Source organism: Bubalus kerabau, chromosome 15, assembly GCF_029407905.1.
Source record: "Bubalus kerabau isolate K-KA32 ecotype Philippines breed swamp buffalo chromosome 15, PCC_UOA_SB_1v2, whole genome shotgun sequence".
Classification (NCBI taxonomy): Eukaryota; Metazoa; Chordata; class Mammalia; order Artiodactyla; family Bovidae; genus Bubalus; species Bubalus kerabau.
The window spans coordinates 2,136,692-2,155,649 of NC_073638.1; the positions used below are offsets into that span (position 1 = coordinate 2,136,692).

General features: G+C 37.9%; 1 protein-coding gene across 3 annotated transcripts in view; it reads right to left on the bottom strand.

The window, feature by feature from the left end:
* GRIA4 (glutamate ionotropic receptor AMPA type subunit 4) overlaps window positions 1-18,958 on the bottom strand; it is a 678,251-nt gene that overhangs the window by 186,564 nt on the left and 472,729 nt on the right. For all 3 annotated transcript variants that reach the window (XM_055547461.1, XM_055547460.1, XM_055547462.1), the window contains exon 4: window positions 9,888-10,072. In XM_055547461.1, coding sequence (XP_055403436.1) covers window positions 9,888-10,072 — 185 coding nt within the window. The remainder of the gene's footprint in view (window positions 1-9,887; window positions 10,073-18,958) is intronic.

Here is an 18,958-nt window from a genome sequence, read left to right on the forward strand (position 1 = left end):
AACAGACATTTCTCCAAAGAAGACATACAGATGGCTAACAAAAACAAATGAATGAAAAGATGCTCAACACCACTCATTATCAGAGAAATGCAAATCAAAACCACAATGAGATACCATCTCATGCCGGTCAGAATGGCTGTTATAAAAAAGTCTATACACAATAAATGCTGGAGAGGGTGTGGAGAAAAGGGAACCCTCTTACACTGTTGGTGGTAATGGAAACTAGTATAGCCACTATGGAGAACAGAGAGCTGCTGCTGCTGTGTTGCTTCAGTCGTGTCCGACTCTGTGCAACCCCATAGACAGCAGCTCACCAGGCTCCTCTGTCTCTGGGATTCTCCAGGCAAGAATACGGAGTGGGTTGCCATTTCCTTCTCCAACGCATGCATGCATGCTAAGTCGCTTCAGTCGTGTCTGACTCTATGCGACCCTATGGACAGCAGCCCACCAGGCTCCTCTGTCCACAGGATTCTCTAGGCAAGAATACTGGAGTGGGTTGCCATTTCCTTCTCCAATGGAGAACAGAGAGGAGATTCCTTATAAATCTGGAAATTAAACTGACATGACCCAGAAATCCCACTGCTGGGCATACACACTGAGGAAATCAGAATTGAAAGAGACACATGTACCCCAATGTTCATCACAGCACTGTTTACAATAGCCAGGACATGGAAGCAACCTAGATGTCCATCAGCAGATGAATGGATAAGACAACTCTGGTACATATACAGAATGGAATATCACTCAGCTATTAAAAAGAATGCATTTCAATCAGTTCTAATGCGGTGGGTGAAACTGGAGCCTATCATATAGAGTGAAGTAAGTCAGAAAGAAAAACACCAATACAGTATATTAATGCACATATATGGTATTTAGAAAGATGGTAATGATGACCCTATACACGAGACAGTAAAAGAGACACAGACGTAAAGAACAGACTTTTGAACTCTGGCAGAAGGCGAGTTGGGCTGATTTGAGAGATTAGCATTGAAACATGTATATTATCATATGTGAAATAGATCGCCAGTCCAGGTTTAATGCATGAGACAGGGAACTCGGGGCTGGTGCACTGTGATGACCCTGAGGGGTGGGGAGGGCAGGGATGTGGGAGGGGCTTCAGGATGAGGAATACAAGTACACACATGGCTGATTCATGTCAATGTATGGCAAAAACCACTACAATGCTGTAAAGTAATTAACCTCCAATTAAAATAAATAAATTAATTAAAAATTTATGATTGGGGATTTATTACCCATCTCTAAGAAAGTGAAAGCATTCACCATTTTTGTAAACATCCTAATTTCATGGATATAAGTAAATAGACCAAAGGAAAAGGTAGAAGATTGATAAGGCATGAGATAAATTATTAGGGATTTTTGCAAGTAATTAAGTTCAAAATTCAAAATCAACAGATATGTGTAGAAATCAAATAATATATGAAAAGGTTTCCTATTTATAGTGGGCACTTCTTTTGATATAAAAATAATTCACTTATTTCAAGTTACATTGCTGTTGTTCAGTTGCTCAGTCATGTTCGACTCTGTTGACCCCATGGACTGCTGCACTCTAGGCTTCCCTGTCCTTCCCCATCTCCTGGAGCTTGCTCAAACTCAAGCTCGTTGAGTACGTGATGCCATCCAACAATCTTGTCCTCTGTCATCCCCTTCTCCTCCTGCCTTTAATATTTCCCAGCATTAGTGTCTTTTCTAATGAGTTGGAAACATGCTCTTTGAACAGATGGCCGAAGTATTGGAGCTTCAGTTTCAGTATCAGTCCTTCTAATGAATATTCAGGACTGATTTCCTTTTGGATTGACTCCTTTAGGTTTGACATGCTTGAAGTTCATAATTCAAAAGCATCAATTCTTCAGTGTTTAGCATTCTTTATGGCCCAGTTCTCACATACATACATGATTACTGAAAAAAAAAAATAGCTTTGACTATATGGACCTTTGTTGTAAAAGTAATGTCTCTGTTTTTAAATACACTCTCTAGGTTTGTCATAGCTTTTTTTCCAAGGAGCAAGTGTATTTTAATTTCATGGCTGCCATCATCATCTGCAGTGATTTTGGAGCCCAAGAAAAGAAAGTCCGTCACTGTTTCCATTGTTTCCCCATCTATTTGCCATGAAGTGATGGGACTGGGTGCCATGATCTTCATTTTTTGAATGCTGAGTTTTAAGTTAGCTTTTTCACTCTCCTATTTCACTTTCATCAAGAGGATCTTTAATTCCTCTTCCTGCCATAAGGGTGGTGTCATCTGCATATCTGAGGTTATTTATATTTCTCTAAGCTACCTTGATTCCAGCTTGTGCTTCATCCAGCCTGGCATTTCACATGACGTACTCTGCATATAAGTTAAATAAACAGGGTGATAATATATAGCCTTGATGTAGTCCTTTCCCAATTTGGAATAAACCTGCTGTTCCATTTCTGTTTCTAACTGTTGCTGCTTGACCTACATACAGGTTTCTCAGGAGGCAGGTAAGGTGGTCTGGTATTCCTATCTCTTTAAGAATTTCCCACAGTTTGTTGTGATCCACACAGTCAAAGGCTTTGGTGTAGTCAGTAAAGCAGGAGTAGATGTTTTTCTGGAATTTTTTGCTTTTCCTATGATCCAACAGATGTTAGCAATTTGATCTCTCGCTCCTCTGCCTTTTCTAAATCTAAATCTAGCTTGAACATTTGGAATTTCTTGGTTCATGTACTGTTGAAGCCTGGCTCAGATAATTTTGAGCATTTCTTTGCTAGCATGTGAAATCAGTGCAATTGTGCTGTAGTTTGAACATTCTTTGGCATTGCCTTTCTTTGGGACTGTAATGAAAACCACCTATTCCAGTTCTGTGGTCACTGCTGAGTTTTCCAAATTTGCTGGCATATTGAGTGCAGCACTTTCACAGCATCATCTTTTAGGATTTGAAATAGCTCAGCTGGAATTCCATCCCCTCCACTAGCTTTGTTCATAGTGATGCTTCCTAAAGCCCACCTGACTTCACACTCCACGATGTCTGGCTCTTCATGAGTGATCACATCATCGTGGTTATCTGGGTCATTAAGGTCATTTTTTTGTATAGTTCTTTGGTGTAGTCTTGCCACCTCTTCTTAATATCTTCTGCTTCTGTTAGGTCCATACTATTTCTGTCCCATATTGTGCCCATCTTTGCATGAAATGTTCCCTTGGTATCTCTAATTTTCTTGAAGAGATCTCTAGTCTTTTCCATTCTATTGTTTTCCTCTATTTCTCTGCACCATTCTCTTAGGAAGACTTCCTTATCTCTCCTTGTTAGTCTTTGGAACTCTGCATTCAGATGGGTATATCTTTCCTTTTCTCCTTTGCCTTTCACTTCTCTTGTTTCTGCAGCTGTTTGTAGGGCTTCCTCAGACAGCCATTTTGCCTTTTTGCATTTCTTTTTCTTGCGGATGTTTTTGATCACCACCTCCTGTACAATGTTGTTTACCTCTGTCCGTAGTTTTTCAGGCACTCTATCAGATCTAATCCCTTGAATCTACTTGTCACTTGCACTGTATACCAGAAGGGCCTAATAGTTTCCCCTACTTTCTTCAATTTAAGTGTGAATTTGGCAAAAAGGAGTTATAGTAAGCGCCTATATTATATAATATAATGACTATATAATATAATCATATTAAGCTATGCCATTAAACAATTGATAAAGAAACTAGGTAAGATGAATAATGAGTAGTGTTAGTGTCTAAAATTGTATACTATTATAAGTAAAAATTGAAACTATCATTAATTAATCACAAATTCAACAAATAGCCCAAAACTATTTTTAGCCTTATGCTTCTTTTCATAATTTTTTTTTTTTGCCAATGAGTAAACCAAATTTCTGTGGGATTGAGAGAGATAATAATGAAATTTTTTATTGGACTATGATACAAACAATACAATAAACCTAACTTGGTAGTTTTTATTAAAATATATTTCTATTTTTATAGAATTTTTAATATATTTTTAATATTTTTATATATTTATATATAAAATATATAAAATCTCTCTATTTTATATTTCTTACAGCCCAGTGAGTGATACTTATTCAGTATACTTATTCATTTTACTTATTCAATAAGTGATACTTATTCATTTTTCCCCCTATTGTGTATTTAAGAGTGGAAAAATCAATATATATTTAAAACTCATTTTCAAATATTTGTTTTGAAATTCATGTTTTGAGATATTTGAATGAATATATGGCTAAGTGCTATTTTAACTATCAGACACTTATGAGAACTAATTATTTCATAGCATAAAAATAATTTGGAAAACATATACAGAAGATAAAATGCTTCTCAAAACAGTTGTTTATTAATGTATTTTGAAAATAAATTGTATTTCCATCATGTATTTGAAAGTTGGTAAAAATTAAAATGTCACAGAAGTAATTATTGAGGGCTGCCACCAAAATATGAAGTGTGCCTTTCTAGAAATTAAGTAACACATTCTCTTATCCTCATTTAACAACACATTCTCTTATCCTCATTGTATTAATTTCTCCATCCTAGAAAGGGCTAACTTGTCAAGGATTTTTTTTTTTGAAGGGAAAAAAAGATGGTAGAGAAGGAGGACTTTGAGCTCACTTACTCCCACAAACACATCAAAAATATATCTGCATGTGGAGCAACTCTAGCTGTAAAGAAATTGGAAACTGGCAGACAGCTCTTCCACAAGCAAGACTATAAGAAAGACCCACACAGAGATAGGTAAGAAAGGAGGCAAAGAAATCAGGGTTTGAACTACATATTGAACACCTCATTCCTGGGGTCTTACATTGAGAAGACACATCACTTTAGCTGGTTTGAAAACTAGCTGGACTTAAGACGGGGCTGTAAGAAACTGAGATTTTACTTTTGAAGACTGCACACACATCCACTTGTTTTTGGGAAAATGGGAAGGAAACAGATTGAAAACTCTCTGGGATTCTGGCTAGTTTTTTTATGACCATCCTAGAGCTTTAATACAGATTTAATGCAATTCCTACCAAAATACAGTGATATTTTTTGCAAAACTAGAGCAAATAATCCCAAAATGTATATGGAACCAAAAAAGATCCTAAATAGCTGAAACAACCTCGAGAAAAAAGAATAAAACAGGAGGTAATCACACTCCATGACATTATTATACTAAAAAGCTACAGTCATCAAAACAGTATGGTACTGGCACCAAAAAGACAAATAGATCAATGGAACAGACTAAAGACCCCAGAAACAAACCCACGTACCTATGGTCAATTAAGCTACAATAAAGAGACAAGAATATATAATGGAGAAAGGGCAGTCTTTTTTCCAAGTCGTGCTGGGAAAATTGGACAGTTATATGTAAAAGAATGAAATTAGAACATTTTGTCAGACCATATACACAAAGAAAGTGTTAAAGACTGGAAAGTATTAAAGGCTGGAAACCATAAAACTTTTAGAAGAAAATGTGGGGACTTCCCTGGTGGTCCAGTGGTTAAGACTCTGCACTTTGACTTCAGAGAGTGAGGGTTTGATCCCTGGTCTGGGAACTAAGATCCCACATGCTGTGAAGTGCAGCTAAAAAAAAAAAAAAAAAAAAAAAAAGAAGAAGAAAATGTGCAGAACACCATCTTTGACATAAATCATAGCACTATAGTTTGGACCATTCTTTTCAGACAAAGGAAACAAACAAAAGTAAACAAATGGTACCTTATCAAACTTAAAAAGCTTTTTCATAATAAAGGAAACCATTGACAAGATAGAAAGGCAACTTAATGAGAAAAATTACTAACAAATGATATGAGTGATAAAGGATTAATATTCCAAATATTAAACAGCACATAGAATTTAAGATTAAAAAAAAATCTGATTAAAACATTGGCAGAAGGCCTGAATTAACATTGTTTCTTTTTTGATGGAGATGGCCAACAGTCACATGAAAAGATGCTCAACACCACTATGTTAGCGAAATGCAAATCAAAAACTATAATAACATAGTACCTCACAACTGTCAGAATGACCATTGGTGTCAAAAGCCCACAAATAACAAATGTAGGTAAGGATATGAAGAAAAGGGAACACTACTACATTGTTAGAGGGGATGTTAATTGGTGCTGCCACTATGGAAACAAATATGAAAGTTCCTTTAAAAAATAAAAAGATAGAACTACTATATTGCTTAGGAATCCCACTCCTGGGTATACATTCAAAGAAAATAAAAACTAATTTAAAAGATATATATACCTCAAAGTTCATAGTTGCATTATTTACAATACCCAAGGTAAAGAAGTAATCTAAGTGGATAAATGGATAAAAATGGATAATGGAAAATGGATAATGGATAAAGAAGATGTGGTATATCATGAAATATTACTCAATCATAAAGAAACAGAAAATTGCCATAGATAGAACTGGACGGTATTTTACTTAGTGAAATAAATCAGACAAAGAAAGACAAATACTGTTTATAATCACTTATATGTTGAATTTAAGAAATGAATTAAAGAAATTGACATAATAAAGCAGAAACAGACTCACAAACATAGAGAAATAACTAATGGTTACCAACAGGAAGAGGGAATAGGTGAGCGACAAGATAGGAGTAGGGGATTAAATGGTACAATTTACTATGCATAGAGTAAGTAAGATTCAAAGATATGTTGTACAGTGCAGGGTATATAGCTGATATTTTATAATAACTCTAAATGGAATATAATCTATGAAAATATTGACTTTATGTTGTATACTTGAAAATCATTTATATTTTAATAGAAAAAACTCAGACACTTTTTTTTGATCAAGATTATTTAGCATTTTACTTTGTAAAAAAATGCTTTATTCTCTGAAACTTTTTTCTATTATTTTATTAAATAAGATGTTGAAACAGAGTTATTGAAGTGCATGTACAAATTCCTGACAAAGTTTGGTTTAGCTTTTGTTTTTAGATGAATCAGAAATGAAATAAAAAAAAAAAGAAATGAAATCAAGAAACATTAAAAGTGATTTTGCTTAGAGCTACAGGAATTAAAATATAGACAGTGAAAAAATGTTCAGGGTAGGAAGAGCTTTTCTTGAGGAGGAATCTTATAGGACAATTAAGAACATATAATGTATTCTTACACTAGAGTGGACTTTGTTACAAATTATGAGATTTATATTTGAGTGATATTTTAGAGACAAAGATTTGTTAATAGTCTCATTATTACTGTGCATTCATGGTAAAAAAAAAAACAAACCTCAGAATTCTGGAATAATTAAAATAGAGTTGATAATGGTAAACACTCAGCTTTTCTAAATTTTGGGTATCTGATGTACAGCTTGGTGATTATAGTTAACAACACTGTATCATATACTCAGAAGTTGCTAAGAAAATAGATCTTAAATGTTCCCACTCAGAAGAAGAAGAAGAAGAAGAAGAAGAAGGAGGAGAAGAAGAAGAAGAAGTACAGTTTGTATAGTCATCAAAGGTATGCAAGAAGAAAAAGTCATTATGTGAAGTGCTGGAGGAGGAAATGGCAATCCACTCTAGTATTCTTGCCTGGAAAAGCCCATGGACAGAGGAGCCTGGTGGGCTGCAGTCCACGGAGTCACAGAGTCAGACATGACTGAGCAACAGGTTACAGCACACGATGGAGGTGCTAGCTAACCCTACTGTGGCAACCATTTCACAATATACTTGTATATCTAAATATAATGTATTTCTCTTGTATGTTAATCATATCTCAATAAACCTGGAAAAAATTAATTTCTTTGAAACTGTGACAAAAATAAGATGCCTGGTTTCCTTAGCAAGAGTTTATTTAACTTAATTTATTCAACAATTATCCATAGCCCCTGGGTGTGCTGATTTTCTTCTTAGAAACCTGCTAAACCTCTGAAATGGGTCAGCGTGTTCTAGGCACTCACTTGCCTTCTCCAGAGATGGTCTTTCATAGCACAAGTCTTTTAGCAGCTAGAGGGTCTGAGCCTTACTCACCAACTGACAGGAACTTGGTAATCCCTGAAGTTCTTACAATTGACTGTCCTGTAGGATTTGTGAAGAGTTATTTACAAAGTTTCAGTTATTTATGTCAAACAACTCAAACTCTCAGCATAGGAGTGGAGTGGGAGAAGGAAGAAATGGGAGTTTGAGCTGAAGTGACTAGGTCTTGCTCAAGAGAGAAGGTAACCTTCTTTCTTGGATTCCATAAATGCATACTAAAATTTTCATATACTTTATGTAATTACAACCTTAATGATTTCTTGGACTCCCTGAGGAATAAACCTGAGTGATATACAGGTTAAAATTAACATTTTCTAATAGAATAATAGCAATTCATCAATCAACTGTTGTTTTTTCCCCCCTTCTTCTATAAAGGACTTCCCTGGTAGCTCAGATGGTAAAGCGTCTGCCTACAGTGCAGGAGACCCAGGTTCGATCCCTGGGTCTGGAAGATTCCCTGGAGAAGGAAATGGCAACCCACTCCAGTACTCTTGTCTGGAAAATCCCATGGATGGAGGAGCGTAGTAGGCTACAGTCCATGGGGTCACAAAGAGTCGGACACAACTGAGCGACATCACTTTCACTTTCTTCTATAAAAGGGCAACGGGTGGAGAATACTGTCATTTTTTTTCTTACAGTATAGTCTGGCTTCAAAGAACTTTAGAAGACATTCTACATGCTTTTTTGCTTTTGACTTTTACAAATGCTAATTATTGTTGAATAAAGAAACTTATGGCATCTAGTTTAGTGTCCCTGGATATTAAGGAGAAATCTCTGAAATATATCTTGGTTTTGATTTGTAGAGTTGAGTACTTAAGTTGTTCTTATAAAAAAACTTTCAAATCGGTAAGTTATTACTATGAATCAAATCATAGTAATCAAATCAAATCAGGTTATGCAAATGAACTGTATGTAACTAACAAATGAAACATGCTACAATATTGTTCAGCAAGCCTAAGATATTGTAGGTAAATATGAGCAAACATTTATAAAACCACTAGATGGCATTCATTCACTGCAATTTTGGCCAAATACAGCCTTTAAAGTTTTATCATGATATGCAGGATTAGGAGCAAGTATTATCCCTTATTTGATGATATTTTTCTATCGTTTAATGTAATGACAGAGTTCAATTTTACCTTTTCCTGTATGCTTTAAATCAAGTCAACAAGCACTGAAAATCTTCATTAAAGGATTCTTCCTTGGGAGAAGATTTGAAAACCATCTTCACTGTAGTGTATGCACAGTATGTCACTTAATTTTGTTTTATTTCATTGCTTTATTAATTCATTTGGATATTTCTCACATAGCTAGTTCTCTAAAGGTTATAAAAAGTACAGAGTCACATTTTGTAATATCCTAGAAGGCATTAAACTTTAGAATCAGTGTTTATGAAAATAGGAGGTCAACAGCTCTTCAGTCACAAAAAGTCCTTTCTATTGTACAGCTTAAAAATGTATGAGAAATAGTGCTTCTAAGTACATTGAGAACAAAAACAGTCTTTGGTGTTAAAAAATTAGGATTTAGTCTTGCTTGTGTGTGTGCTCAGTCGCTAAGTTGTGTCCAACTCTTTGTGACCCCATGGACTGTAGCCAGCCAGGCTCCTCTGTCCGTGGAATTCTTTTGGCAAGAATACTGGAGTGGGTTGCCATTTCGTCCTCCAGGAGACCTTCTCCCCCCACCTCCGCCCCCACCCACCAGGGATTGATTCCACATCTCTTGTGTCTCTTGCGTTGACAGGTGTGTTCTTTACCACTGAGCTACCTGGGAAGCCCCATGACTTAATATTAGAAATAAATAGATCATGGAGCAAAAACTCCCAGACTCCACACTTTGACTAAATGGGTGAGAGAACATATTTATCCATCGATAAAGGTCAACCATATTTGTAGAAGATCTAGGTTAATAATAGCAACATAAAATCCAGCACTTACCTGTTCTAATATGTTTTGAAGCCTCTCTATTTCACAGTCTATTACAAATTTCTTCTCTTGTCTTCTATCAAGTTCTTCTAAAAGTTGCCTGTAGTTGACATCACTAAAATTTTCCACACATATAGCGCTGACGTGCCAACCATTTTGTCCTGCTTTTTCCATAATAGCTTGAAGTATCGAGTATCCTAGTGGGGAAAAAATTCAGTGGTTACTAAAAACATGTCCTTAAATAACTTATGCAGGCATGGATACAACATCAATATTTTTATATTAAAAATGAATTCTTAGAAATTTAAAAATATGAATGGTTATTTCTGAATCATTCAATTTTCCTTACTTTGCATGTGTGCATGCTAAGTTGCTTCAGTCACGTTCAACTCTTTGCAACCCTATGTACTGTAGCCCACAAGGCTCTTCTATACATGGGATTCTCCAGGCAAGAATACTGGAGTGGGTTGCCATGCCCTTCTCCAGGGCATCTTTCTGACCCATGAACAGAACCCTCATCTCCTGTGGCTCCTGCATTGCAGGCAGAGTCTTTTATCTCTGAGCTTCCAAGGAAGTCTATTTAATTTCTTTACTCAAGACAAAATCATGCCTTAAAAATATTGCCTGAAATGAAGTAACAACATCATACCTTGAGTAAGCACTCTCAGAATTTCTCTACTGAATAAATTCCTTAAAAATATTTCTTGAATGAAGTATCAAATCATACCTTGAAAAGGTTCTCAAAATTCTTCTACCAAAGACATTGCTTTGGAGACATTTTTGATGAGATAAACCTAAAACAAAATCTAGTACCCTCTGTAGTCAAGAACAATCTCCAAAATCTTTGCTAATTTTACTCACTCAACAGAATTAATTTTGAACATCTGTATTGACTCTCCTCTTAAACAAGTAATAACATTTTGGGGTTCAACTGTGGAAGATAAGTTATGAAATAAACATTACAACAGTATTTATTGAAGACCCATTATTATAAGTGGAGAAAGCATTATTTAACTCTTCCTGTCTTGGCAGGGGAATTAAGTGGATTGAAGGGGAATTGCATGATAACCAGGTGAAGGAATGACCTCTCAAGCTCATAATCTAGTAGAGGAAAATAAATTCAATTAAAAAAAATGCAACTTAGTTTAAAACTGTAATGATTGCTGCACGCAAGGGAAAGTTTTGGCCCAAGGGAAAGTTTGGTTAAATCTGCCTTGATGAAACAAGGGAAAGTACCCTGAGAAGAAACAATTTGAATTGGGTCTTGAAGGTGAGAAGGTACCTCTAAGGTTGCTGAGGAAAGAGTGTTTATTAGTAGGAGACAGCCTTCCAGGGGCTGGAATGGTCTTTAGTCTATTCTTGATCCAGATCTCTCTCCATATAGAGGAGAAGTATGGATCTTAATATCTTGGTAAAGGAAGAAGGGGAAGACTCATGAAACCAGCCTTTAGAATATTTCTTCATGTTAATGTTGCCTTGGAATCTTGCCTTTTCCAGCTCTCAGTTTTGAAGTGGAATGTGGGGGGGGAAAAAAAAGGAAAAGAAACTTTGAATCTATGTGCAGCATTTGGCATAAGCCTTTTTGTTGGTGTTCAGTCACTCAGTGTTGTCTGAGTCTTTGGGACCACATGGACTGCAGCACACCAGGCTTCCCTGTCCATAAGAAACTCCAGGACCTTGCTCAAATTCATGTTCATCGAGTCAATAATGTCATCTACCCATCTCATCCTCTGTTGTCCCATTCTCCTCTGGCCTTAATCTTTCCCAGCACCAGGGTCTTTTCCAATGAGTCAGGTCTTCACATAGGTGGCCAGGGTATTGGAGCTTCAGCTTCAGCATCAGTCCTTCCAATGATATTCAGGACTGATTTCCTTTAGAATGGACTGGTTTTATCTCCTTGCAGTCCAAGGGACTCTCAAGAGTCTTCTCCAACACCACAGTTCAAAAGCATCAAATATTCAATGCTCAGCCTTCTTTATGGTGCAACTCTCAAATCAGTTCAGGACTACTGGAAAAATCATAGCTTTGATGGTACAGATCTTTGTTGGCAAAGTAATGTCTCTGCTTTTTAATATGCTTCTAGGTGTGTCATACCTTTTCTTCTAAGGAGCAAGCATCTTTTAATTTCATGGCTGCAGCCACCATCTGCAATGATTTTGGAACCCCCCCAAAAAAAGTCTGCCATTGTTTCCATTGTTTCTCCATGAATTTGCCATGAAGTGATGGAACCAGATGCCATGTTCTTCACTTTTTGAATGTTGAGTTTTAAGTCATCTTTTCCACTCTCCTCTTCCACTTTCATCAAGAAACTCTTTAGTTCCTCTTCACTTTCTACCATAAGGGTGGTGTCATCTGCATATCTGAGGTTATTGGTATTTCTCCGAGCAAACGTGATTCCACCTTGTGCTTCTACCATCCCACCATTTCACATGATATCCTCTGCATATAAGTTAAATAAGCAAGGTGACAATATACAGCCTTTACATACTCCTTTCCCAATTTGGAACCAGTCCTTTCTTCCATGTCTGGTTCTAACTGTTGCTTATTGACCTGCATACTGGTTTTTCAGGAGGCAGGTAAGGTGGTACCTATGCTTCTTAAAGGTAAGCATAAGCCTTTAAAAAGGTATAATTCTTATTTGAGCTCATTCTATGCCAGATATAGTTTCATATAATTTCTTCCTTCCTTGCTCCTTAAAAAACATCACTATGAAAAAGCTAATGAAGGTGATGGAATTCCAGCTGAGCTATTTCAAATCCTAAAAGATGATGCTGTGAAAGTGCCGCACTCAATATGCTAGCAAACTTGGAAAACTCATCAGTGGCCACAGGATTGGAAAATATCAGTTTTCATTTCAATCCCAAAGAAAGGCAATGCCAAAGAATGTTCAGACTACCAAACAATTGCACTCATCTCACACACTAGCAAAGTAATGCTCAAAGTTCTCCAAGAGAGGCTTCAACAGTGTGTGAACCGAGAACTTCCAGATGTTCAAGATGGATTTAGAAAAGGCAGAGGAACCAGAAATCAAATTACCAAAATTCATTTGATCATATAAAAAGCAAGAGAATTCCAAAAAAGCATCTACATCTGCTTCATTGACTATGCTAAAGTCTTTGACTGTGTGGATCACACAAAAGAAGGATTCTTAAAGAGATGGGAATACCAGACCACCTTACCTGCCTCCTGAGAAACCTATACGTAGGTCAAGAAGCAACAGTTCGAACTGGATGTGGGACAATAGACTGGTTCCAAAGGTGTATATTGTCACCTTGCTTATTTAACTTATATGCAAGTACATTTATACATAAATACATTATGTGAAATGCCATGCTTGATGAGGTACAAGCTAGAATGAAGCTTGCAGGAAGAAAAATCAATAATCTCAGATATGCAGATGACACCACCCTGATGGCAGAATGTGAAGAGGAACTAAAGAGCCTTTTGATCAAGGTGAAAGAGGAGACTGATAAAGATGGCTTAAAACTCAACATTCAAAATAGTGGCATCTAGTCCCATCATTTCATGGCAAATCGATGGGGAACCAATGGAAACAGTGACAGACTTTATTTTGGCCCCAAATCATTGCAGATGGTGGCTGTAGCTGTGAAGTTAAACGATGCTTGTTCCCTAGAAGAAAAGCTACGACAAACCTAGATAGCATATGAATAAGAAGAGATAAAGTCCATATAGTAAAAGCTATAGGTTTTCTAGTAGTGATATGTATGTGAGAGTTGGGTCATAGATAGAATTGATGTTTTTAAATTGTGCTATTGGAGAAGACTCTTGAGAGTCTTCTGCAAGGAAATCAAGCCAGTAAATCTTAAAGGAAATCAGTCCTGAATATTCATTGGAATATTCATTGGAAGGACTGATGCTGAAGCTGAAGGCCCAATACTTTGGCCAACAGATGGTCCCCAGAAGAACTGACTCATTGGAAAAGACCCTGTGGCTGAGAAAGACTGAAGGCAGGAGTAGGGGCAACAGAGGATGAGATGGTTGGATGGCATCACCGACTCGATGAACATGAGCTTGAAGGGGGCTCTGTGTGTTGGTGATGGACAGGGAAGCCTCGTGAGCCGCAGTTCATGAATTAAAAAAGAGTCGGACACTACTGAGTGACTGAACTGAACTTGCTCCCTGTAGTTAGATTGAAGAGCTGGGTGGAATAAAAGTGAAGACTTAAAATGAGTACAAAGCATTTTTTTGTTAAGAACACCTTTTCTCAGTTTTTTAATTTTTATATGAGTCTCTCAGATTTAAGGATTTTGATTTTTAGGTATATTTTCTACAAGCCAGAGCTTCAAATATTACAGATGTTCAATTAATGTCAACACATGGAATTGATGATGAGATCATATTTGAAATATGAATTACCTGATACCCTGCCAAATGAAATACTGTGGCAGTGAGGATTTATTTTTATCTAAATGAAAAAAAAAAAAAATCCCAAAGAGGAAGTTAGAGGGCATGTTGATTACTATATAATTATTCTAGTATATCTATTGCTCCATTTAGTCTTTCTTTTTGTAATGTATGCCTGTAATTATCTTTTCAAATCTTACCTAGATTCCCTCCTTCCCTGCCCCTAATCAAATACTCTTTCCCTTGTTTCCTACCTTATGCATATGTAACATGAAGATTTGTGTCCTGCCTTAATGAAATCAAACAGGACTTGAGGGATCTTCCTGGGTTCAAAAGTCCCTCAGAGTCCCCCATTTCTTATTTTTAGAGAAAAGTTTTAAGTCTTCTAGGCCTTCCCTGAGTTCCAAAGAGTGGACTCATTTACAATTAGTACAATTAGTAAAGTGAGGGAACACAAGTGAAGCAAACCCAAATGGTTTTGCAGGAAACAGAAATCTCAAAAGGTCTTAAAAGAAAAAAAAAAAAAAATCAGGAGCCATTGCAAACTCACATTCTTGACCAACACATAATGCTCTAAGTAAGTAATAAAATGTCTCAACTATTGTTTTTGCTCTCTGTAGAATAAGAGTTGAAGACTTACTAATTTGCTCTGCAGGAGCAATCATCAAAATCACACTGAGTCACAAGACAGTGGCAGTAAGTCTGCAATTGATATCTGTGGGAAGCTAAAATTACAAAGCCCCCTTTCCTCCTCTTTACCCTTCTTGCTTTTAAAAACCTTGAACCCTGGCCAGCCAGCATGATGGATCTGAGAACAACCATCTTCTATCTTCTCTGGAGGGCAGTGCCCCAGATCAATAACATTTTCTCTGCTGAAAGCTCTGATTTTTCTTTTTGTTTGGCCTCAGTATGCATCTAGCACACAAACTTGGTTTAGACATTAGTGTACATCTTCATTCCTCATTTATTCTGTTAATGGGATTTCCTCTCTGATATGGCTTCCCATCTTTGGCTGCGAAGAATATAATCAACCTGATTTTGGGATTGACCACCTGGTGATGTCCATGTGTAGAATCTTGTCTTGTGTTATTGAAGAGGGTGTTTACTATGACCAGTGTGTTTTCTTGGCAGAACTCTATTAGACTTTGCCCTGCTTCATTCTGTACTCCAAGGCCAAAATTGCCTGTTACTCCAGGTATTTCTTGACTTCCTACCTTTTCATTCCAGTCCCCTATAATGAAAAGGACATCTTTTTTGGGTGTTAGTTCTAGAAGGTCTTGTAGGTCTTCATAGAACCACTCAACTTCAGCTTCTTCAGCCTTACTCGTCAGGGCATAAACTTGGATCACTGTGATATTAAATGGTTTGCCTTGGAAACAAACAGAGATCATTCTGCTGTTTTTGAGCTTGCATCCAAGTACTGAATTTCAGACTCTTGTTTATTATGATGGCTACTTCATTTATTCTAAGGGATTCTTGCCCACAGTAGTAGATATAATGGTCATCTGAGTTAAATTCACCCATTCAGTCCATTATAGTTCGCTGATTTCTAAAATGTCGATGTTCCATCTTGCCATCTCCTATTTGACCACTTCCAATTTGCCTTGATTCATGGACCTAATATTCCTGGTTTCTATGCAGCATTGTTCTTTACGGTATCGGACTTTACTTCCATCACCATTCACATCCACAACTGGGTGTTGTTTTTGCTTTGGCTTTGTCTCTTCATTCCTTCTGGAGTTATTTCTCCACTGATCTCCAGTAGCATATTGGGCACCTATGGACCTGGGGAGTTCATCTTTCAGTGTTCTATCTTTTTTCCTTTTCATGCTGTTCATAGGGTTCTTAAGGCAAGAATACTGAATTGGCTTGCCATTCCCTTCTCCAGTGGACCGTGTTTTGTCAGAACTCTCCACTATGACCTGTCTGTCTTTGGTGGCCTTACATGGCATGGCTCATAGTTTCATTGAGTTAGACAATGCTGTGGTCCATGTGATTAGATTGGTTAGTTTTCTGTGATTGTGGTTTTCAGTTTGTCTGCTCCCTGATGGAGAAGGATAAGAGGTTTATGTAAACTTTCTTATGGAAGAGACTGACTGAGGGGAAAACTGGGTCTTGTTCTGATGGGCATGGCCATGCTCAGTAAAACTTAAATCCAATTTTCTGTTGAAAGATGGGACTGTGTTCCCTCCCTGTTATTTACCTGAGGCCAAACTATGGTGGAGGTAATGAAGATAATGGTGACCTCCTTCAAAAGGTCCCGTGCATGCACTGCTACACTCAGTGCCCCCAACCCTGCAGCAGGCCACCGACCTATGCCTCTGCTGGAGACTCCTGGACACTCATGGGCAAGCCTAGGTCGGTCTCTTGTGGGGTCATTGCTCCTTTCTCGTGAGTCCTTGTGTGCACAAGGTTCTGTTTGTGACCTCCAAGAGTCTATTTCTCCAGTCCTGTGTAACTTCTGACAGCTCTATTGTGGGGTTAATGGGACCTGCTCCCAGAGGGCTTATGTCATACACAAGTCTGTTGAACCCAAAGCCCCTATCTCTGTGGCAGGTCACTTCTGACCTGTACCTCCACAGGAGACACTCAAACACAGTTTTGTTTCAGTCTCTGTAGGGTCTTTGGGTCCTGGTGTGCACAAGGTTTGTTTGAGCTCTCTGAGCATCTCTGGCGCCTATGGCACTTGATTCTAAATGTGATTTCGCCCCTCCTACAGTCTTGCTAGGGCTTCTACTTTGCCCCTGGACGTGGGGTAGCCACCACTCCAGCGCCTACCAATCTGAACTTACTGTGGCTCAGATCATGAAATACCTATTGCAAAATTCAGACTTAAATTGAAGAAAGTAGGGAAAACCACTAGATCATTCAGGTAGGACCTAAATCAAATCCCTTACGATTATACAGTGGAAGTGACAAATGATTTCAATAGATTAGATCTGATACAGTGTCAGGAAGAATTTAACAGGTGGCTTCCTGTGTGCTGTTTTGGATCTATAAGGAATTCTCTGTTCCTTATTAATTCCTGAATACTCAGGAATTAAGAGGAGAGGCAAGGCTCTCCTGGGACTGAGGAATCCAGACATTTTCTTCATTAGTGTTTCTATATGGTGATAAGTACCCTCTTCATTCTTGTGAATCATACAGTAAAAGTGATTGTTTACAACTCTCTCTCTCTAATATGGATCGCCTATGTTTTGTAAGTCTGGAATTTTAATCTTTACCTTTGCTGAGAATAACTACCTAGTAAGACAGTATAAGTTGGCTTAAAACTCAACATTCAGAAAAAGAAGTTCATGGCATCTGGTCCCATCACTTCATGGGAAATAGATGGGGAAACAGTGGAAACAGTGTCAGATTTTATTTTTGGGGGCTCCAAAATCACAGCAGATGGTGACTGCAGCCATGAAATTAAAAGATGCTTACTCCTTGGAAGAAAAGTTATGACCAACCTAGATAGCATATTCAAAAGCAGAGACATTACTTTGCCAACAAAGGTCCGTCTAGTCAAGGTTATGGTTTTTCCAGTGGTCATGTATGGATGTAAGAGTTGGACTGTGAAGAAAGCTGAGCACCGAAGAATTGATGCTTTTGAACTGTGGTGCTGGAGAAGACTCTTGAGAGTCCCTTGGACTGCAAGGAGATCCAACCAGTCCATTCTGAAGGAGATCAGCCCTGGGATTTCTTTGGAAGGAATGATGCTAAAACTGAAACTCCAGTACTTTGGTCACCTCATGCGAAGAGTTGACTTATTGGAAAAGACTCTGATGCTGGGAAGGATTGGCGGCAGGAGAAGAAGGAGATAACAGAGGATGAGATGGCTGGATGGCATCACTGACTCGATGGACATGAGTCTGAGTCAACTCTGGGAGTTGGTGATGGACAGGGAGGCCTGGCGTGCTGCGATTCATGGGGTCGCAAAGAGTTAGACAGGACTGAGTGACTGAACTGAACTGACTGAAGACAGTATATATGCCCACACCATGTTGATTAAAACACCTTTGCTCCATCAGAGCTCTGGTCCCCATGTCTTTCTTTCTCTTTCTTTCTTTCTCTCAGGCTATTTCTTTGGAGTCCAGAGGCTCTCTGAGTTCATTTTCCTGCCCGGGCTTCTAAGAACCTCTCGAGAAGGCGCTGTGTGCCTTCACCCCATCGAGAGGGCACCTGAGGCCTCCGTGAACAGAGCAAGCCCCGTGCCAGGAGCTTTATTGGCTTTCTGTGTAAACCAAGTAATATCAGCCTCTTTCTCTCCTTTATTTTATTATCGTCGACTCCAGAGCACCAGGTTCTGGCCCATTAAAGGGCCTATACAATAGAGTTCCTGAAGAACTATGGACAGAGGTCTGTTGCACTGTACAGAAGGCAGGGATCAAGACCATCCCCAAGAAAAAGAAATGTAAAAAGACAAAATGGTTGTCTGAGGAGGCCTTACTAATAGCTGAGATAAGAAGAGAAGTGAAAGGCAAAGGAGAAAAGGAAAGATATACCCATTTGAATGTAGAGTTCCAAAGAATAGTAAGGAGAGATAAGAAAGCCTTCCTCAGTGATCAATGCAAAGAAATAGAGGAAAACAACAGAATCGGAAAAACCACAGATTTCTTCAAGCAAATTAGACATACCAAAGGAATATTTCATGCAAAGATGCATACAATAAAGGACAGAAATAGTATGGACCTAACAGAAGCAGAGATATTAAGAAGAGGTGGCAAGAATACACA